Raw genomic sequence first — 23486 nt, forward strand, 5'->3', positions numbered from 1 at the left:
TGTGCCTGTAGTATGTGTGTCAGTGAGCAGGGTGTGTGTGCCTGTAGTATGCGTGCCAGTGAGCAGGGTGTGTGCCTGTAGTATGGAGCAGGGTGTGTGTGCCTGTAGTATGTGTGTCAGTGAGCAGGCTGTGTGTGTCAGCTAGCAGGGTGCCTGTAGTGTCTGTGTTTGTCAGCATGTAGAGTGCGCATGTGTACATGCAGTGATCAGGGTGTGTGTGCATACAGTGTATGATTCTGTTTGCCTATGGCTCACTAACTCTAGAGCCGCCTCTGTATGTCTTGTCAAGTTGAGACTCTCAAGGGGAAGAACATACATCACGAATTTAAAAAACACACACACACAAATCAGGAGTAATAAAAACTTGCTTACAGTATGTTTGGAGAAAAAAAGTCTCTAATTTCCATAAACTGAGTGCTGAGCTCCTAACCTCGTTATATATTCCAGTGCTTACAACTCTGTAATATAGTTGCTCATCGCTTTTCAATGAACACAGTCTTCTTTTTCATGAGTGATAATAAACTTTCAAGAGATATATAAAATTACATATTTTAAATTATTATATAACGCTTTTGAAAGTTAATTATTGCTCTTGAAAATACTGCTGCATATATTAATATATATATATATATATATATATATATATATATATATATATATATATATATATATATAGTCAAAAAGAAGAAAACAAATAAGTCAACCTTACCCAGCAACCCCATTTTAAGTAGTCTCTCTTCCCCTAGTATTACAGCGCAACCACTTACAAGATCTTTGACAAATATTCACTCTGTAATTAGGGCAAATAAACCACCAGAACTTACAATAGTGATCCCTGTGCAAAAGACAAGTTACAAAAATATATGTGTTTAACAGCATTTGATTAATAACCATCAGGCAAGAATTCCTAAATTAAAACTCAATTGTTGAAGTCACTGGTTTCTAATTTGTATCAATCTGAATCATGCAAAACAGTTTTGTATGAAAAAGAGATACTCAGTTGCCATATGCTGCTTTTATCACAATCATTGCTTTTATCACAATATCTTTAGTGAGATCCTATTTTTGTTCCTTTGCACTTGATAACGAGGGAAAGTTAGACTCCTTGTATTTACATTTTTATTTGCTTAAATATGGGGTTGCCGGATAAGGTTTACTTTTATATATTTTATCTTTTTGACAATTAATGTTTTTTAGTCTAAACTTCTATGCACATTTTATTTTTATATGTGGTGTCTTGTACTAAGCAATATATACCCTTTATAGCTGTTTTTTTTTTTTTTTTTAAAAGAAAGAAAAAAAGTATATATTTAAATTCAATATATAACAATACAGCGTTGCTGTAAAAATAAACACGGCAAATAGAGACAACAGAATTGCAAATAAAAAAAATAAAACAAGCAAAATGAACGTAAGCTGAATAATTAAAGCACAGTCAGTCTAAAAAAGTCCTCTGCAGTTCAGGAGTTGAACAAGAAATGCTCATGTGCAGCAACAAACTGCTAAACTTAAAGGGACACTGAACCCAAATGTTTTCTTTTGTAATTCAGATAAAGCATGCAATTTTAAGCAACTTTCTAATTTTCTCCTATGATCAATTGTTCTTCATTCTCTTGCTATCTTTATTTGAAAAAGAAGGCATCTAAGCTATTTTTTTGGTTCAGATCCTGAACAGCACTTGTTTATTGGTGGGTGAATTTATCCACCAATCAGCAAGAACAACCCAGGTTGTTCACCAAAAATGAGCTGGCATTTAAACTTACATTCTTGCTTTTTACATAAAGATACCAAGAGATTGAAGAAAATTTGATAAAAGATGTAAATTAAAAAGTTGCTTACAATTGCATGCTCTATCTGAATCACGAAAGAACATTTTTGGGTTCAGTGTTCCGAATAAACTGCCACCCATGATAAATGCAAACTGGACAAGAAAGAACCGGTGGGAAGAGCTTAGCTGCCCTTTAAGGCTGCTTTCAAAGTAAACTTTTTAAAAAATTACAGCTAATGCTTTTAATCAGATGTACAATGCACCCAGTGCAGGATACTTATTATGATTTAACGGGTAAGTAAAACTTATCATAAGGTGTAGACTGTCACTTTAAATAATAAATCACCAACCTACAGATAAGCTTCTGAATCAGTTTGTCCATGCACATATGTTATGGTGGGAAACGGGAGCTTTTAGAACTTAGGAGGACAGCCTGGCCAGGAAAGGGAGGGGGGCATTAAAATGAAAGGGCTGACAGTATATTAGATGGTAGATGTATACTGGTTTTACATATCCATATGCTGTTAATACTTTGTTGTGTCTTGCACTTCAAACTGCATGTATTGTCTTTACAGTTGTGACTTCCTTTCTATATTTACCTTATCAGTGTAGATATTATTTATCCCAGTGATGCAACCCTAAAGTCTGCCTTTAAAAAAATGTCATAGGTTTCTTTCATGTAATTAACAAGAGTCCATGAGCTAGTGACGTATGGGATATACATTCCTACCAGGAGGGGCAAAGTTTCCCAAACCTTAAAATGCCTATAAATACACCCCTCACCACACCCACAAATCAGTTTTACAAACTTTGCCTCCAAGGGAGGTGGTGAAGTAAGTTTGTGCTAGATTCTACGTTGATATGCGCTCCGCAGCAAGTTGGAGCCCGGTTTTCCTCTCAGCGTGCAGTGAATGTCAGAGGGATGTGAAGAGAGTATTGCCTATTGAATGCAGTGATCTCCTTCTACGGGGTCTATTTCATAAGGTTCTCTGTTATCGGTCGTAGAGATTCATCTCTTACCTCCCTTTTCAGATCGACGATATACTCTTATATTTACCATTACCTCTACTGATTCTCGTTTCAGTACTGGTTTGGCTTTCTACAAACATGTAGATGAGTGTCCTGGGGTAAGTAAGTCTTATTTTCTGTGACACTCTAAGCTATGGTTGGGCACTTTATTTATAAAGTTCTAAATATATGTATTCAAACATTTATTTGCCTTGACTCAGAATGTTCAACTTTCCTTATTTTCAGACAGTCAGTTTCATATTTGGCATTATGCATTGAATTATCATATTTTTCTTACCTCAAAATTTTGACTTTTTTCCCTGTGGGCTGTTAGGCTCGCGGGGGCTGAAAATGCTTCATTTTATTGCGTCATTCTTGGCGCGGACTTTTTTGGCGCAAAAATTCTTTTCCGTTTCCGGCGTCATACGTGTCGCCGGAAGTTGCGTCATTTTTTGACGTTATTTTGCGCAAAAAATGTCGGCGTTCCGGATGTGGCGTCATTTTTGGCGCCAAAAGCATTTAGGCGCCAAATAATGTGGGCGTCTTATTTGGCGCTAAAAAATATGGGCGTCGCTTTTGTCTCCACATTATTTCAGTCTCATTTTTCATTTGCTTCTGGTTGCTAGAAGCTTGATATTTGGCATTCTTTCCCATTCCTGAAACTGTCTTATAAGGAATTTGATCTATTTTGCTTTATATGTTGTTTTTTCTCTTACATATTGCAAGATGTCTCACGTTGCATCTGAGCCAGAAGATACTACAGGAAAATCACTGCCTGCTGGATCTACCAAAGCTAAGTGTATCTGCTGTAAACTTTTGGTAGCTATTCCTCCAGCTGTTGTTTGTAATAATTGTCATGACAAACTTGTTGAAGCAGATAATATTTCCTTTAGTAATGTACCATTGCCTGTTGCAGTTCCCTCAACATCTAAGGTGCAGAATGTTCCTGATAACATAAGAGATTTTGTTTCTGAATCCATAAAGAAGGCTTTGTCTGTTATTTCTCCTTCTAGTAAACGTAAAAAGTCTTTTAAATCTTCTCTCTCTACAGATGAATTTTTAAATGAACACCATCATTCTGATTCTTTGGACTCTTCTGGTTCAGAGGATTCTATCTCAGAGATTGATGCTGATAAATCTTCATATTTATTTAAGATGGAATTTATTCGCTCTTTACTTAAAGAAGTACTAATTGCTTTAGAAATAGAGGATTCTAGTCCTCTTGATACTAATTCTATACGTTTGGATAAGGTTTTTAAAGCTCCTGCGGTTATTCCAGAAGTTTTTCCTGTTCCTAATGCTATTTCTGCAGTAATTTCCAAAGAATGGGATAAATTGGGTAATTCATTTACTCCTTCTAAACGTTTTAAGCAATTATATCCTGTTCCGCCTGACAGGTTAGAATTTTGGGACAAAATCCCTAAAGTTGATGGGGCTATTTCTACCCTTGCTAAACGTACTACCATTCCTACGTCAGATGGTACCTCGTTTAAGGATCCTTTAGATAGAAAAATTGAATCTTTTCTAAGAAAAGCTTATCTGTGTTAAGGTAATCTTCTTAGACCTGCTATATCATTGGCTGATGTTGCTGCAGCTTCAACTTTTTGGTTGGAAACTCTAGCGCAACAAGTAACAAATCGTGATTCTCATGATATTATTATTCTTCTCCAGCATGCTAATAATTTTATCTGTGATGCCATTTTTGATATTATTAGAGTTGATGTTAGGTTTATGTCTCTGGCTATCTTAGCCAGAAGAGCTTTATGGCTTAAGACTTGGAATGCTGATATGGCTTCTAAATCAACTCTACTTTCCATTTCTTTCCAGGGAAACAAATTATTTGGTTCTCAGTTGGATTCTATTATTTCAACTGTTACTGGTGGGAAAGGAACTTTTTTACCACAGGATAAAAAATCTAAAGGTAAAAACAGGGCTAACAATCGTTTTCGTTCCTTTCGTTTCAACAAAGAACAAAAGCCTGATCCTTCGTCCTCAGGAGCAGTTTCAGTTTGGAAACCATCTCCAGTCTGGAATAAATCCAAGCCTGCTAGAAAGGCAAAGCCTGCTTCTAAGTTCACATGAAGGTACGGCCCTCATTCCAGTTCAGCTGGTAGGGGGCAGGTTACGTTTTTTCAAAGAAATTTGGATCAATTCTGTTCACAATCTTTGGATTCAGAACATTGTTTCAGAAGGGTACAGAATTGGTTTCAAGATGAGACCTCCTGCAAAGAGATTTTTTCTTTCCCGTGTCCCAGTAAATCCAGTGAAAGCTCAAGCATTTCTGAATTGTGTTTCAGATCTAGAGTTGGCTGGAGTAATTATGCCAGTTCCAGTTCTGGAACAGGGGATGGGGTTTTATTCAAATCTCTTCATTGTACCAAAGAAGGAGAATTCCTTCAGACCAGTTCTGGATCTAAAATTATTGAATCGTTATGTAAGGATACCAACGTTCAAGATGGTAACTGTAAGGACTATATTGCCTTTTGTTCAGCAAGGGAATTATATGTCCACAATAGATTTACAGGATGCATATCTGCATATTCCGATTCATCCAGATCATTATCAGTTCCTGAGATTCTCTTTTCTAGACAAGCATTACCAATTTGTGGCTCTACCGTTTGGCCTTGCTACAGCTCCAAGAATTTTCACAAAAATTCTCGGTGCCCTTCTGTCTGTAATCAGAGAACAGGGTATTGTGGTATTTCCTTATTTGGACGATATCTTGGTACTTGCTCAGTCTTTACATTTAGCAGAGTCTCATACGAATCGACTTGTGTTGTTTCTTCAAGATCATGGTTGGAGGATCAATTTACCAAAAAGTTCATTGATTCCTCAGACAAGGGTAACCTTTCTGGGTTTCCAGATAGATTCAGTGTCCATGACTCTGTCTTTAACAGACAAGAGACGTCTAAAATTGATTACAGCTTGTCGAAACCTTCAGTCTCAATCATTCCCTTCGGTAGCCTTATGCATGGAAATTCTAGGTCTTATGACTGCTGCATCGGACGCGATCCCCTTTGCTCGTTTTCACATGCGACCTCTTCAGCTCTGTATGCTGAACCAATGGTGCAGGGATTACACGAAGATATATCAATTAATATCTTTAAAACCGATTGTTCGACACTCTCTAACGTGGTGGACAGATCACCATCGTTTAATTCAGGGGGCTTCTTTTGTTCTTCCGACCTGGACTGTAATTTCAACAGATGCAAGTCTCACAGGTTGGGGAGCTGTGTGGGGATCTCTGACGGCACAAGGAGTTTGGGAATCTCAGGAGGTGAGATTACCGATCAATATTTTGGAACTCCGTGCAATTTTCAGAGCTCTTCAGTTTTGGCCTCTTCTGAAGAGAGAATCGTTCATTTGTTTTCAGACAGACAATGTCACAACTGTGGCATACATCAATCATCAAGGAGGGACTCACAGTCCTCTGGCTATGAAAGAAGTATCTCGAATTTTGGTTTGGGCGGAATCCAGCTCCTGTCTAATCTCTGCGGTTCATATCCCAGGTGTAGACAATTGGGAAGCGGATTATCTCAGTCGCCAAACGTTGCATCCGGGCGAATGGTCTCTTCACCCAGAGGTATTTCTTCAGATTGTTCAAATGTGGGGGCTCCCAGAGATAGATCTGATGGCCTCTCATCTAAACAAGAAACTTCCCAGGTATCTGTCCAGATCCCGGGATCCTCAGGCGGAGGCAGTGGATGCATTATCACTTCCTTGGAAGTATCATCCTGCCTATATCTTTCCGCCTCTAGTTCTTCTTCCAAGAGTAATCTCCAAGATTCTGAGGGAATGCTCGTTTGTTCTGCTAATAGCTCCGGCATGGCCTCACAGGTTTTGGTATGCGGATCTTGTCCGGATGGCATCTTGCCAACCATGGACTCTTCCGTTAAGACCAGACCTTCTGTCGCAAGGTCCTTTTTTCCATCCGGATCTGAAATCCTTAAATTTAAAGGTATGGAGATTGAACGCTTGATTCTTGGTCAAAGAGGTTTCTCTGACTCCGTGATTAATACTATGTTACAGGCTCGTAAATCTGTATCTCGAGAGATATATTATAGAGTCTGGAAGACTTATATTTCTTGGTGTCTTTCTCATCATTTTTCTTGGCATTCTTTTAGAATACCGAGAATTTTACAGTTTCTTCAGGATGGTTTAGATAAGGGTTTGTCCGCAAGTTCTTTGAAAGGACAAATCTCCGCTCTTTCTGTTCTTTTTCACAGAAAGATTGCTATTCTTCCTGATATTCATTGTTTTGTACAAGCTTTGGTTCGTATAAAACCTGTCATTAAGTCAATTTCTCCTCCTTGGAGTTTGAATTTGGTTCTGGGAGCTCTTCAAGCTCCTCCGTTTGAACCTATGCATTCATTGGACATTAAATTACTTTCTTGGAAAGTTTTGTTCCTTTTGGCCATCTCTTCTGCTAGAAGAGTTTCTGAATTATCTGCTCTTTCTTGTGAGTCTCCTTTTCTGATTTTTCATCAGGATAAGGCGGTGTTGCGAACTTCTTTTGAATTTTTACCTAAGGTTGTGAATTCCAACAACATTAGTAGAGAAATTGTGGTTCCTTCATTATGTCCTAATCCTAAGAATTCTAAGGAGAAATCGTTGCATTCTTTGGATGTTGTTAGAGCTTTGAAATATTATGTTGAAGCTACGAAATCTTTCCGTAAGACTTCTAGTCTATTTGTTATCTTTTCCGGTTCTAGAAAAGGCCAGAAAGCTTCTGCCATTTCTTTGGCATCTTGGTTGAAATCTTTAATTCATCTTGCCTATGTTGAGTCGGGTAAAATTCCGCCTCAGAGAATTACAGCTCATTCTACTAGGTCAGTATCTACTTCCTGGGCGTTTAGGAATGAAGCTTCGGTTGACCAGATCTGCAAAGCAGCAACTTGGTCCTCTTTGCATACTTTTACTAAATTCTACCATTTTGATGTATTTTCTTCTTCTGAAGCAGTTTTTGGTAGAAAAGTTCTTCAGGCAGCGATTTCAGTTTGAATCTTCTGCTTATGTTTTTCGTTAAACTTTATTTTGTGTGTGGATTATTTTCAGCAGGAATTGGCTGTCTTTATTTTATCCCTCCCTCTCTAGTGACTCTTGTGTGGAAAGATCCACATCTTGGGTAGTCATTATCCCATACGTCACTAGCTCATGGACTCTTGTTAATTACATGAAAGAAAACATAATTTATGTAAGAACTTACCTGATAAATTCATTTCTTTCATATTAACAAGAGTCCATGAGGCCCACCCTTTTTTGTGGTGGTTATGATTTTTTTGTATAAGGCACAATTATTCCAATTCCTTATTTTATATGCTTCGCACTTTTTTTTTTCTTATCACCCCACTTCTTGGCTATTCGTTAAACTGATTTGTGGGTGTGGTGAGGGGTGTATTTATAGGCATTTTAAGGTTTGGGAAACTTTGCCCCTCCTGGTAGGAATGTATATCCCATACGTCACTAGCTCATGGACTCTTGTTAATATGAAAGAAATGAATTTATCAGGTAAGTTCTTACATAAATTATGTTTTTGTGGCCACAGCTTGTGGAACCTTGCAATTTTCCCAGAGTAAAGCAACTTTTTTTTATACATATTACATTATCCTATCCTGAATTGATCCTACTAATACTGAGCGCCTCTAATGTGTGCATGAAAGTGTGTGTATCTATCTGTGTGTGTAAGTGTATGTGTATATCTGTGTGTGTATCTATTTACTGTATCTATGTTTGTTTGTGTGTGTATGTGTGTGTATATATATATATATATATATATATATATATATATATATAAATCTTTGTATGTATGTGTCTGTAAGTGTATATGTGTGTATCTGATAATCTGTATGTGTATGGCTGTGTGTTTTGTGTATCTGTTATGTATATGTGTGTGTGTATCTGTATATATATATATGTGTGTGTGTATGCATGTGTATCTGTATATGTCTTTGTATGTATGTGTAAGTGTATATGTGTGTCTGTATGTGTATGACTGTGTGTTTTGTGTATCTATGTTATGTGTGTGTATGTGTGTGTGTGTGTGTGTGTGTGTGTGTATGTATATATATATATATATATATATATATATATATATATATATATACAACATAATTTATGTAAGAACTTACCTGATAAATTCATTTCTTTCATATTAGCAAGAGTCCATGAGCTAGTGACGTATGGAATATACATTCCTACCAGGAGGGCAAAGTTTCCCAAACCTCAAAATGCCTATAAATACACCCCTCACCACACCCACAATTCAGTTTAACGAATAGCCAAGAAGTGGGGTGATAAAAAAAAGTGCGAAAGCATATAAAATAAGGAATTGGAATAATTGTGCTTTATACAAAAATCATAACCACCACAAAAAAAGAGCGGGCCTCATGGACTCTTGCTAATATGAAAGAAATGAATTTATCAGGTAAGTTCTTACATAAATTATGTTTTCTTTCATGTAATTAGCAAGAGTCCATGAGCTAGTGACGTATGGGATAATGATTACCCAAGATGTGGATCTTTCCACGCAAGAGTCACTAGAGAGGGAGGGATAAAATAAAGACAGCCAATTCCGCTGAAAATAATCCACACCCAAAATAAAGTTTAAAGAAAAACATAAGCAGAAGATTCAAACTGAAACCGCTGCCTGAAGTACTTTTCTACCAAAAACTGCTTCAGAAGAAGAAAATACATCAAAATGGTAGAATTTAGTAAAAGTATGCAAAGAGGACCAAGTTGCTGCTTTGCAAATCTGATCAATCGAAGCTTCATTCCTAAACGCCCAGGAAGTAGAAACTGACCTAGTAGAATGAGCTGTAATCCTTTGAGGCGGAGTTTTACCCGACTCAACATAGGCAAGATGAATTAAAGATTTCAACCAAGATGCCAAAGAAATGGCAGAAGCTTTCTGGCCTTTTCTAGAACCGGAAAAGATAACAAATAAACTAGAAGTCTTTCGGAAAGACTTAGTAGCTTCAACATAATATTTCAAAGCTCTAACAACATCCAAAGAATGCAACGATTTCTCCTTAGAATTCTTAGGATTAGGACATAATGAAGGAACCACAATTTCTCTACTAATGTTGTTGGAATTCACAACTTTAGGTAAAAATTCAAAAGAAGTTCGCAACACCGCCTTATCCTGATGAAAAATCAGAAAAGGAGACTCACAAGAAAGAGCAGATAATTCAGAAACTCTTCTGGCAGAAGAGATTGCCAAAAGGAACAAAACTTTCCAAGAAAGTAATTTAATGTCCAATGAATGCATAGGTTCAAACGGAGGAGCTTGAAGAGCCCCCAGAACCAAATTCAAACTCCAAGGTGGAGAGATTGACTTAATGACAGGTTTTATACGAACCAAAGCTTGTACAAAACAATGAATATCAGGAAGATTAGCAATCTTTCTGTGAAAAAGAACAGAAAGAGCAGAGATTTGTCCTTTCAAAGAACTTGCGGATAAACCTTTATCTAAACCATCCTGAAGAAACTGTAAAATTCTCGGGATTCTAAAAGAATGCCAAGAAAAAATGATGAGAAAGACACCAAGAAATATAAGTCCTCCAGACTCTATAATATTATATATATTACGAGCCTGTAACATAGTATTAATCACAGAGTCAGAGAAACCTCTTTGACCAAGAATCAAGCGTTCAATCTCCATACCTTTAAATTTAAGGATTTGAGATCCTGATGGAAAAAAGGACCTTGCGACAGAAGGTCTGGTCGTAGCGGAAGAGTCCACGGATGGCAAGAGGCCATCCGGACAAGATCCGCATACCAAAACCTGTGAGGCCATGCCGGAGCTACCAGCAGAACAAACGAGCATTCCTTCAGAATCTTGGAGATTACTCTTGGAAGAAGAACTAGAGGCGGAAAGATATAAGCAGGATGATACTTCCAAGGAAGTGATAATACATCCACTGCTTCCGCCTGAGGATCCCGGGATCTGGACAGATACCTGGGAAGTTTCTTGTTTAGATGAGACGCCATCAGATCTATTTCTGGAAGCTCCCACATTTGAACAATCTGAAGAAATACCTCTGGGTGAAGAGACCATTCGCCCGGATGCAACGTTTGGCGACTGAGATAATCCGCTTCCCAATTGTCTATACCTGGGATATGAACCGCAGAGATTAGACAGGAGCTGGATTCCGCCCAAACCAGAATTCGAGATACTTCTTTCATAGCCAGAGGACTGTGAGTCCCTCCTTGATGATTGATGTATGCCACAGTTGTGACATTGTCTGTCTGAAAGCAAATGAACGATTCTCTCTTCAGAAGAGGCCAAAACTGAAGAGCTCTGAAAATTGCACGGAGTTCCAAAATATTGATCGGTAATCTCACCTCCTGAGATTCCCAAACTCCTTGTGCCGTCAGAGATCCCCACACAGCTCCCCAACCTGTGAGACTTGCATCTGTTGAAATTACAGTCCAGGTCGGAAGCACAAAAGAAGCCCCCTGAATTAAACGATGGTGATCTGTCCACCACGTTAGAGAGTGTCGTACAATCGGTTTTAAAGATATTAATTGAGATATCTTTGTGTAATCCTTCCACCATTGATTCAGCATACAGAGCTGAAGAGGTCGCATGTGAAAACGAGCAAAGGGGATCGCGTCCGATGCAGCAGTCATAAGACCTAGAATTTCCATGCATAAGGCTACTGAAGGGAATGATTGTGACTGAAGGTTTCAACAAGCTGAAATCAATTTTAGACGTCTCTTGTCTGTTAAAGACAGAGTCATGGACACTGAATCTATCTGGAAACCCAGAAAGGTTACCCTTGTCTGAGGAATCAATGAACTTTTTGGTGAATTGATCCTCCAACCATGATCTTGAAGAAACAACACAAGTCGATTCGTATGAGATTCTGCTAAATGTAAAGACTGAGCAAGTACCAAGATATCGTCCAAATAAGGAAATACCACAATACCCTGTTCTCTGATTACAGACAGAAGGGCACAGAGAACCTTTGTAAAAATTCTTGGAGCTGTAGCTAGGCCAAACGGCAGAGCCACAAACTGGTAATGCTTGTCCAGAAAAGAGAATCTCAGGAACTGATAATGATCTGGATGAATCGGAATATGCAGATATGCATCCTGTAAATCTATTGTGGACATATAATGCCCTTGCTGAACAAAAGGCAAGATAGTCCTTACAGTTACCATTTTGAACGTTGGTATCCTTACATAACGATTCAATATTTTTAGATCCAGAACTGGTCTGAAGGAATTCTCCTTCTTTGGTACAATGAAGAGATTTGAATAAAACCCCATCCCCTGTTCCAGAACTGGAACTGGCATAATTACTCCAGCCAACTCTAGATCTGAAACACAATTCAGAAATGCTTGAGCTTTCACTGGATTTACTGGGACACGGGAAAGAAAAAATCTCTTTGCAGGAGGTCTCATCTTGAAACCAATTCTGTACCCTTCTGAAACAATGTTCTGAATCCAAAGATTGTGAACAGATTTGATCCAATTTTCTTTGAAAAAACGTAACCTGCCCCCTACCAGCTGAGCTGGAATGAGGGCCGCACCTTCATGTGGACTTAGAAGCAGGCTTTGCCTTTCTAGAAGGCTTGGATTTATTCCAGACTGGAGATGGTTTCCAAACTGAAACTGCTCCTGAGGATGAAGGATCATGCTTTTGTTCTTTGTTGAAACGAAAGGAACGAAAACGATTATTAGCCCTGTTTTTACCCTTAGATTTTTTATCCTGTGGTAAAAAAGTTCCTTTCCCACCAGTAACAGTTGAGATAATAGAATCCAACTGAGAACCAAATAATTTGTTACCCTGGAAAGAAATGGAAAGTAGAGTTGATTTAGAAGCCATATCAGCATTCCAAGTTTTAAGCCATAAAGCTCTTCTAGCTAAAATAGCTAGAGACATAAACCTGACATCAACTCTGATAATATCAAAAATGGCATCACAGATAAAATTATTAGCATGCTGAAGAAGAATAATAATATTATGAGAATCATGATCTGTTACTTGTTGCGCTAAAGTCTCCAACCAAAAAGTTGAAGCTGCAGCAACATCAGCCAATGATATAGCAGGTCTAAGAAGATTACCTGAACACAGATAAGCTTTTCTTAGAAAGGATTCAATTTCTCCAACATAGGTGTGTCCGGTCCACGGCGTCATCCTTACTTGTGAGATATTCTCTTCCCCAACAGGAAATGGCAAAGAGTCCCAGCAAAGCTGGTCACATGATCCCTCCTAGGCTCCGCCCACCCCAGTCATTCTCTTTGCCGTTGCACAGGCAACATCTCCACGGAGATGGTTAAGAGTTTTTTTGGTGTTTAAATGTAGTTTTTATTCTTCAATCAAGTGTTTGTTATTTTAAAATAGTGCTGGTATGTACTATTTACTCTGAAACAGAAAAAAGATGAAGATTTCTGTTTGTGAGAGGAAGATGATTTTAGCAGAAGTTACTAAAATCGATTGCTGTTTCCACACAGGACTGTTGAGATGAAGTAACTTCAGTTGGGGGAAACAGTTGGCAGACTTTTCTGCTTAAGGTATGACTGGCCATATTTCTAACAAGACTATGTAATGCTGGAAGGCTGTCATTTCCCCTTATGGGGACCGGTAAGCCATTTTCTTAGTTAAATAAAAGAATAAAGGGCTTCATAAGGGCTTAAAAAACTGGTAGACATTTTTCTGGGCTAAAACGATTGCTTTGCTAGGCATATTTTGCAGATTCTAACTATTAATGGTTATTATAATCTTGGGGATTGTTTAGAAAAACGGCAGGCACTGTGTTGGACACCTTTTTCAGATGGGGGCCTTTTCTAGTTATAGACAGAGCCTCATTTTCGCGCCACTAATGCGCAGTTGTTTTTGGAGAGCAAGGCATGCAGATGCATGTGTGAGGAGCTAAGAATCACTGAAAAAGCTTATAGAAGGCATCACTTGGTATCGTATTCCCCTCTGGGCTTGGTTGGGTCTCAGCAAAGCATATAGCTGGGACTGTATAGGGGTTAAATGTAAAACCGGTTCCGTTAATTTAAGGGTTAAAGCTCTGAAATTTGGTGTGCAATACTTTTAATGCTTTAAGACACTGTGGTGAAATTTTGGTGAATTTTGAACAATTCCTTCATACTTTTTCACATATTCAGTAATAAAGTGTTTTCAGTTTGAAATTTAAAGTGACAGTAACGGTTTTATTTTAAAACGTTTTTTGTGCTTTGTTGACAAGTTTAAGCCTGTTTAACATGTCTGTACCATCAGATAAGCTATGTTCTATATGTATGAAAGCCAAGGTGTCTCCCCATTTAAATTTATGTGATAATTGTGCCATAGTGTCCAAACAAAGTAGGGACAGCAATGCCACAGATAATGATATTGCCCAAGATGATTCCTCAAATGAGGGGAGTAAACATGATACTACATAATCCCCTTCTGTGTCTACACCAGTTTTGCCCACACAAGAGGCCCCTAGTACATCTAGTGCGCCAATTCTTATTACCATGCAACAATTAACGGCTGTAATGGATAACTCTATAGCAAACATTTTATCCAAAATGCCTACTTATCAGAGAAAGCGCGATTGCTCTGTTTTAAACACTGAAGAGCAAGAGGACGCTGATGATAACTGTTCTGACATACCCTCACACCAATCTGAAGGGGCCATGAGGGAGGTTTTGTCTGAGGGAGAAATTTCAGATTCAGGAAAAATTTCTCAACAAGCTGAACCTGATGTTGTGACGACATCCTGATTCAAGCGTCGTCTCTGTCAAAAGCAAAGGCTCATACGGACATCGTCCTAGCCTTTCTCAGATCTCACGGATGGAAGGTGAACAAAGAAAAAAGTTCTCTGTCCCCGTCAACAAGAGTTCCCTTCTTGGGAACAATAATAGATTCCTTAGAAATGAGGATTTTTCTGACAGAGGTCAGAAAATCAAAAATTCTAAGCTCTTGTCAAGTACTTCATTCTGTTCTTCGTCCTTCCATAGCGCAGTGCATGGAAGTAATAGGATTGATGGTTGCAGCAATGGACATAGTTCCTTTTGCACGAATTCATCTAAGACCATTACAACTGTGCATGCTCAGACAGTGGAATGGGGATTATACAGACTTGTCTCCGACGATTCAAGTAGATCAAAAGACCAGAGATTCACTCCGTTGGTGGCTGACCCTGGACAATCTGTCACAGGGAATGAGCTTCCGCAGACCAGAGTGGGTCATTGTCACGACCGACGCCAGCCTGGTGGGCTGGGGCGTGGTCTGGGAACCCATGAAAGCTCAGGGTCTATGGTCTCGGGAAGAATCTCTTCTCCCGATAAACATTCTGGAACTGAGAGCGATATTCAATGCTCTCAAAGCTTGGCCTCAACTAGCAAAGGCCAAATTCATAAGGTTTCAATCAGACAACATGACGACTGTTGCATATATCAATCATCAGGTGCGCCAATTCTTATTACCATGCAACAATTAACGGCTGTAATGGATAACTCTATAGCAAACATTTTATCCAAAATGCCTACTTATCAGAGAAAGCGCGATTGCTCTGTTTTAAACACTGAAGAGCAAGAGGACGCTGATGATAACTGTTCTGACATACCCTCACACCAATCTGAAGGGGCCATGAGGGAGGTTTTGTCTGAGGGAGAAATTTCAGATTCAGGAAAAATTTCTCAACAAGCTGAACCTGATGTTGTGACATTTAAATTTAAATTAGAACATCTCCGCGCACTGCTTAAGGAGGTGTTATCTACTCTGGATGATTGTGACAATTTGGTCATTCCAGAGAAATTATGTAAGATGGACAAGTTCCTAGAGGTTCCGGTGCCCCCCGACGCTTTTCCTATACCCAAGCGGGTGGCGGACATAGTAAATAAAGAGTGGGAAAGGCCCGGCATACCTTTTGTCCCCCCCCCCTATATTTAAGAAATTATTTCCTATAGTCGACCCCAGAAAGGACTTATGGCAGACAGTCCCCAAGGTCGAGGGGGCGGTTTCTACTCTAAACAAACGCACTACTATTCCTATCGAAGATAGTTGTGCTTTCAAAGATCCTATGGATAAAAAATTAGAGGGTTTGCTTAAAAAGATTTTTGTTCAGCAAGGTTACCTTCTACAACCAATTTCATGCATTGTTCCTGTCACTACGGCAGCGTGTTTCTGGTTCGAGGAACTAGAAAAGTCGCTCAATAAAGAATCTTCGTATGAGGAGGTTATGGACAGAGTTCAAGCACTTAAATTGGCTAACTCTTTTATTTTAGATGCCGCTTTGCAATTAGCTAGATTAGCGGCGAAAAATTCAGGGTTTGCTATCGTGGCGCGCAGAGCGCTTTGGCTAAAGTCTTGGTCAGCGGATGTGTCTTCCAAGACAAAATTGCTTAACATCCCTTTCAAGGGTAAAACATTATTTGGACCTGATTTGAAAGAGGTTATTTCAGACATCACTGGGGGAAAGGGCCACGCCCTCCCACAGGATAGGTCTTTTAAGGCTAAAAATAAGCCTAATTTTCGTCCCTTTCGCAGAAACGGACCAGCCTCTAATTCTACATCCTCTAAGCAAGAGGGTAATACTTCACAACCCAAACCAGCCTGGAGAACAATGCAAGGCTGGAACAAGGGTAAGCAGGCCAAGAAGCCTACCACTGCTACCAAAACAGCATGAAGGGATGGCCCCCGATCCGGGACCGGATTTGGTGGGGGGCAGACTTTCTCTCTTTGCTCAGGCTTGGGCAAGAGATGTTCAGGATCCTTGGGCGCTAGAAATAGTTTCTCAAGGTTATCTCCTGGAATTCATGGAACTACCCCCAAGGGGAAGGTTCAACAGGTCTCAATTATCTTCAAACCAAATAAAAAGACAGGCATTCTTACATTGTGTAGAAGACCTGTTAAAGATGGGAGTGATTCATCCAGTTCCAATAAGAGAACAAGGGATGGGTTTTTATTCCAACCTGTTCATAGTTCCCAAAAAAGAGGGAACATTCAGACCAGTTTTGGATCTCAAGATCCTAAACAAATTTCTCAAGGTTCCATCGTTCAAAATGGAAACTATTCGAACGATCCTACCTACTATCCAGGAAAATCAATTTATGACTACCGTGGATTTAAAGGATGCGTACCTACATATTCCTATCCACAAGGAACATCATCAGTTCCTAAGGTTCGCTTTTCTGGACAAGCATTACCAGTTTGTGGCACTTCCATTCGGATTAGCCACTGCTCCAAGGATTTTCACAAAGGTACTAGGGTCCCTTCTAGCGGTTCTAAGACCAAGGGGCATTGCAGTAGTACCTTACTTGGACGACATCCTGATTCAAGCGTCGTCTCTGTCAAAAGCAAAGGCTCATACGGACATCGTCCTAGCCTTTCTCAGATCTCACGGATGGAAGGTGAACAAAGAAAAAAGTTCTCTGTCCCCGTCAACAAGAGTTCCCTTCTTGGGAACAATAATAGATTCCTTAGAAATGAGGATTTTTCTGACAGAGGTCTGAAAATCAAAAATTCTAAGCTCTTGTCAAGTACTTCATTCTGTTCTTCGTCCTTCCATAGCGCAGTGCATGGAAGTAATAGGATTGATGGTTGCAGCAATGGACATAGTTCCTTTTGCACGAATTCATCTAAGACCATTACAACTGTGCATGCTCAGACAGTGGAATGGGGATTATACAGACTTGTCTCCGACGATTCAAGTAGATCAAAAGACCAGAGATTCACTCCGTTGGTGGCTGACCCTGGACAATCTGTCACAGGGAATGAGCTTCCGCAGACCAGAGTGGGTCATTGTCACGACCGACGCCAGCATGGTGGGCTGGGGCGTGGTCTGGGAACCCATGAAAGCTCAGGGTCTATGGTCTCGGGAAGAATCTCTTCTCCCGATAAACATTCTGGAACTGAGAGCGATATTCAATGCTCTCAAAGCTTGGCCTCAACTAGCAAAGGCCAAATTCATAAGGTTTCAATCAGACAACATGACGACTGTTGCATATATCAATCATCAGGGGGGAACAAGGAGTTCCCTGGTGATGGAAGAAGTGACCAAAATAATTCAATGGGCGGAGGATCACTCCTGCCACTTGTCTGCAATCCACATCCCAGGAGTGGAAAATTGGGAAGCGGATTTTCTGAGTCGTCAGACATTCCATCCGGGGGAGTGGGAACTCCATCCGGAAATTTTTGCCCAAATAACTCAATTATGGGGCATTCCAGACATGGATCTGATGGCGTCTCGTCAGAACTTCAAGGTTCCTTGCTACGGGTCCAGATCCAGGGATCCCAAGGCGACTCTAGTAGATGCACTAGTAGCACCTTGGACCTTCAACCTAGCTTATGTATTCCCACCGTTTCCTCTCATTCCCAGGCTGGTAGCCAGGATCAATCAGGAGAGGGCTTCGGTGATCTTGATAGCTCCTGCGTGGCCACGCAGGACTTGGTATGCAGACCTGGTGAATATGTCATCGGCTCCACCATGGAAGCTACCTTTGAGACAGGACCTTCTTGTTCAAGGTCCATTCGAACATCCGAATCTGGTTTCCCTCCAACTGACGGCTTGGAGATTGAACGCTTGATTTTATCAAAGCGTGGGTTTTCAGATTCTGTAATAGATACTCTGATTCAGGCTAGAAAGCCTGTAACTAGAAAAATTTACCATAAAATATGGAAAAAATATATCTGTTGGTTTGAATCTAAAGGATTCCCATTGAACAAGATAAAAATTCCTAAGATTCTATCCTTTCTACAAGAAGGTTTGGAGAAAGGATTATCTGCAAGTTCTCTGAAGGGACAGATCTCTGCTTTATCTGTTTTACTTCACAAAAGGCTGGCAGCTGTGCCAGATGTTCAAGCATTTGTTCAGGCTCTGATTAGAATCAAGCCTGTTTACAGACCTTTGACTCCTCCCTGGAGTCTAAATCTAGTTCTTTCAGTTCTTCAAGGGGTTCCGTTTGAACCCTTACATTCCGTAGATATTAAGTTATTATCTTGGAAGGTTTTGTTTTTGGTTGCAATTTCTTCTGCTAGAAGAGTTTCAGAGTTATCTGCTCTGCAGTGTTCCATGCAGATAAGGTGGTTTTGCGTACTAAGCCTGGTTTTCTTCCGAAAGTTGTTTCCAACAAAAATATTAACCAGGAGATAGTTGTACCTTCTTTGTGTCCGAATCCAGTTTCAAAGAAGGAACGTTTGTTACACAATTTGGACGTAGTCCGTGCTCTGAAGACTCGCCAGAAACACAGGCCCACAATCTCCTTACGGAGCTTGATAAATGGGCCCCTATGTGTATGCATGTGGATCTGTATATGTCTTTGTATGTATGTGTGTGTAAGTGTATATGTGTGTCTTTATGTGTTTGTCTGTGTTTGTATCTATTTATGTTTGTGTTTATATGTGTGTATCTGTATATGTCTGTGCGTGTATGTGAATATATATGTGTGTGTATGTGTGTAAGCGTGAATATAGTGTATATGCTACAGGATTTATTACTGCAGTTGTTTCAACCACTTACACATTTTTTTCTTTTTTCTAATCTATTAATTGTTCCATTGTTCTATTAAATCTTCCTCTTGATGTGGTTCAGGTCTGGAGATTGGGCTGGCCGTGACAGGGTCTTGTTCTGGTGGTCCTCTATCCACACTTTGATTGACCTAGCTGTATGGCCATTCTTTGAAGAATATCCAAGTGTTATGTGTGTGCTCTGGGCTCTAATTTGGGTATATAGCTTGCATGATGGGACCTCAAAGAGACTATGTATATGGTACCAGGTCTTATTAGGCACAGAGCTTGCATAAAGTGGTCTGCAAGCACAAAACATTTAATATGAGTTTTTATTTAGGCATTTAACAGCAATAAAGGGGGCTGCTAAGTCCATGTGTCTGTTCAGAAGTATTATTTTTTACATATCCCTGGCATGAAATAGCTGTGCATCTGACCTGATCTTTGATTTGGGAATTTGGGTAAACTGACATCTCATTTGGGATATATATTTTATATTAATAGGTCTACAGGTGTATGATTATGGATGCAATAAGATGTATGTGATCTAAGCTATTACTTGCACTTATAGCTAGTAAAACATTCCTACTACTACTAGTTCTACTAGTTTAAAAGTGCTGTACCTGGGGGGCTGGGCCACTGGATTATTATTTCACCCTGAGTCAAAAATTGCAAGTACTTCACTGGGCAGGAGGATTTCATAACAGCCAGAAAGATAGAGATGAAGAGGGGGACTGGAGTTTCATATATTTGTAAAGTAAGGATCTAAGGAAGCTTCTGACTGTTTTGTGTGTATATGTATGTGTGTATGTATGTATGTATATATATATATATATATATATATATACACACACACACACTAATTAATAAGCTAGAGATAAATTGCAAATTACATTTACAAATCTACAGTATTCAGTCATAAGGATAGTTTGTGGTCCTGAAATTAAGGTTTGCAAATGACATACAAAGGAATAAATTACCTGCACACAAAATCAACACAGACTGACTAATAAGTGAGCTTAGTACACCTCCTACCTAAGTCTAAATGACAAGCTCTGGCTTAATCTCCTCTCACAAAACTAAAAGGAGTGATCATGAGTTGTAACCACAGAAAAAGAAGCACCGTTCATGTAATAGATAGCACTGAGCACAATCAAATTGCTACTGCTGGTGTAGTGTCAAAATCTGCGACCCGACGGAATGTGCGACCATCACGTCACCACATTCCTGAGCGCACACATGACTAGTTGACCACCAATCACCTGCTAGAGACACCTCCTTCTAGATTTCGACACTACACCGTGAGGGGTCGCAGAAACAGACGGAACAGCTGAGCCTGTCAGATTTTGCAGCCTTCACTGAAGCGCTGCTGTTCCACAGATTACCATGCCTTCATACATTTATTAGCAGTCCTGGGAAACGAATACTACTAATATGGAAATGCCTATGACAGTTAAATTAGGTTCAAACTTTGACGAGCGACTGCTCCATTTAATTCTATTTTATTCTTACTATCATGCTGCTGTTTATATTTTTTAAAATTTACCTGTTATCTGTATGTTTTCATAAAAGATGCAAGATGTTAGCGTTTTTTTTAACTGTCTTCATCCGTGGAAAACATACAGATAAAAGGTACATTTTTTAAAATATAAACAGCAGCATGATATAATGGAGAAAGAATGAAATGGAGCAGCTGCTCGTCAAAGTTTCAACGTATTTTTAACTTTCATAGCCATTTCCATATTACTATCCGTTTCCCAGGACTGCTAATAAATGTATGAAGGCATGGTAATCTGTGGAACAGCAGTGCTTCGGTGAAGGCTGCAAAATCTGACAGGATCAGCTGTTCCGTCTGTTTCTGCGACCCCTCACGGTGTAGTGTCAAAATCTGGAAGGAGGTGTCTCTAGCAGGTGATTGGTGGTCAACCAGTCACGTGTGCACTCAGGAATGTGGTGACGTGACAGTCGCACATTCCGTTGGGTCGCAGATTTCGATACTACACCGGCACAACTATACATAACATGAGGGGGAGGTGCATTGCTGTGTCTGCGTGCAGAGATAGGGAAATCAGGAAAAAACATTTTTTTAAATAAAATTCATAAATAATGAGGAGTTAAATTTCCTTTATTAACAGTAACATAAATCAATAATTGAAGAAAATAAAAAAAATCACCACAAGAATATAAAGATTATTTATATGATAATCACTCACAGTAGAAAAAAATCACAAGTAAAAAGCAAACAGAGCTGCCATTAGACAGCCACAATAACTATCAATAGTTCTTATAACCGATGCCGGTCCGCCTACAATAAATGTCCCCTGCATTTCTAGCTTAGACAAAAAAAACTGAACATTTACAATTTGAAACAGCAAACTGAAAAATAGTAAACATGCACTGCTAAACTGTCACACAAGACAAGGGCTAGTTAGAGAAGAAGAAAGCAGTGGGTGGAGCTTGGTGGCCATTTTCAGTTGCTAACAAACGATGATTATTTAAAAGTTTCATGTACTTCTTACAAGCTTATAAATGTTGAAACCATTGCAAGATACTTGTTTGGTATGTAACAATAAGTAGTAAAGAATAAATATTGGGTCTAGACTGTCCCTTTAAGAAAGAAAACCATAATTTATTCTTACCTGATAAATTCCTTCCTTTCTTTCTTGGTGGTGATAGTCCTTGTTGGCGGCATTTATATTTTGCACTTCTTTACCCTACTATCTTTCTTACGTTCCTGGCTATATGTAATACTCTGAGGGTCAGGGAAGTAGGAGGGATATTAAAGCTCTTGGTGTAGAGTGTCTTTGCCTCCTCCTGGTAGCCAGGTGATGAATTACAAACCGTAAGGAATCATGGAGACTCGCCACCATGAAAGAAAGTACTTTATCAGGTAAGAATATCTGTTTTGTCTTGTTCAGATTTTCTTGTTAACAGTAAAAAATAGTATTGCAGTGTATATAAATATTGATTTTAGGGAAGTGATGTATTAATGGTGCAGTAGTCTACAAGGAATACTTTTATGTCCTATAAATGTCATGCTGTAATATGTGCAAAAAGATGTCTTAAACACTGGTTCATTAAAAAATAAAATAAAGTTCAACATATATTCTTATCCAGACAGACACAATTCATTACAAAGCCATTGGCAAGGTGCCTTTTACACATATATTTATAGATCTAATTTACATTAAAACAAAACTTTACTCTGTAGTAAGCAACATAAGATGATAATGGTCTTCCGTGTTTATAAATGTCTTTCAGAAGCCAACCCATTCCTGCAGTCTGTATATCGCTACATGACTTCTAAACTCCTGCAACTTCCTGACAAACACTCGCTCACTGCACTTCTGAACACCTGGGCACAAAGTATCCGGCAGGCTTGCCTCTCTGCTGCCTAGTGACCATATGATCTGTATGCTGTAGAGCACAATATTGTGGCCTTTGTTATTAATTCCCAGTGGTCACTGGAAGAAGAGTGGGGATTTATTCCTTCATGCTCTGTAATATTTATGAATTGCGTGATGTTACCTGCTCTTCTACAAGCTTTCTGGTCAATTAAATGCTCGTTTATAAGTGGAAGAACTGAATATTCAATCCATTTGTATGGCATCAAAATATTTGGTTTCTGGTTTTGTTTGAGCATTTTGATATAAATATGTGCAAGGCAATAGTATCATGCAAAAAAATGTTTTCATATTGCCTTACAGTTCTAAAACCAACTGGAGCTAGATTATGTTGTATAGTCTCCCCTTTGTTGGAGAACATTGAGGGTATGAGCCTGTTTGGTAGAATGTAAACATGGACTGGTACATGCACTCGTTATACTGTTAACTTGTAAAATTATAAGGTGGATTTTGTACACAACATATTTTGTTAATGACAATAAATTTAATTTTTTTTTTTTTGCCTGAGATTCATTTGATGCCTGTATTTTTCTGACCTTTGTTAAAGGAAGGATTGATCTGATAAATATAAACTTCTTCAGACAAAATTACACAGCATGTAGTCTTTTTTAAAAAAAAAAATTTTTGTTATCATATTCTTTGACAACGGGTATAATCATATACTATTATATGACGTGTAATTATTTCTACAAAGCAGTTTATTATTTTGTTTTGACTATAGATTTGATTTGGTATGTACTAATTTGTGCAGGAAGAAATGTACACAAAACCATAAGCTGTATATTATTTTTTTTTTTTTTTTTTTTAAATGCATATTCTTGCAACAAAAAACCCCAAACTAAGATACAATATACAGCTT

At 38.9% G+C, this 23486-nt stretch overlaps 1 protein-coding gene across 3 annotated transcripts in view; it reads left to right on the forward strand.

The window, feature by feature from the left end:
- The window catches only part of MED15 (mediator complex subunit 15), a 138964-nt gene extending 115828 nt beyond the window's left edge, over window positions 1-23136 (forward strand). For all 3 annotated transcript variants that reach the window (XM_053701979.1, XM_053701981.1, XM_053701980.1), the window contains one exon: window positions 22485-23136. In XM_053701979.1, the coding sequence (XP_053557954.1) occupies window positions 22485-22621 (137 nt within the window). In that variant the 3' untranslated portion in view covers window positions 22622-23136. The remainder of the gene's footprint in view (window positions 1-22484) is intronic.
- Window positions 23137-23486: the final 350 nt, after the last annotated feature.

This window comes from Bombina bombina, chromosome 2 (genome assembly GCF_027579735.1).
Source record: "Bombina bombina isolate aBomBom1 chromosome 2, aBomBom1.pri, whole genome shotgun sequence".
NCBI classification, from domain to species: domain Eukaryota; kingdom Metazoa; phylum Chordata; class Amphibia; order Anura; family Bombinatoridae; genus Bombina; species Bombina bombina.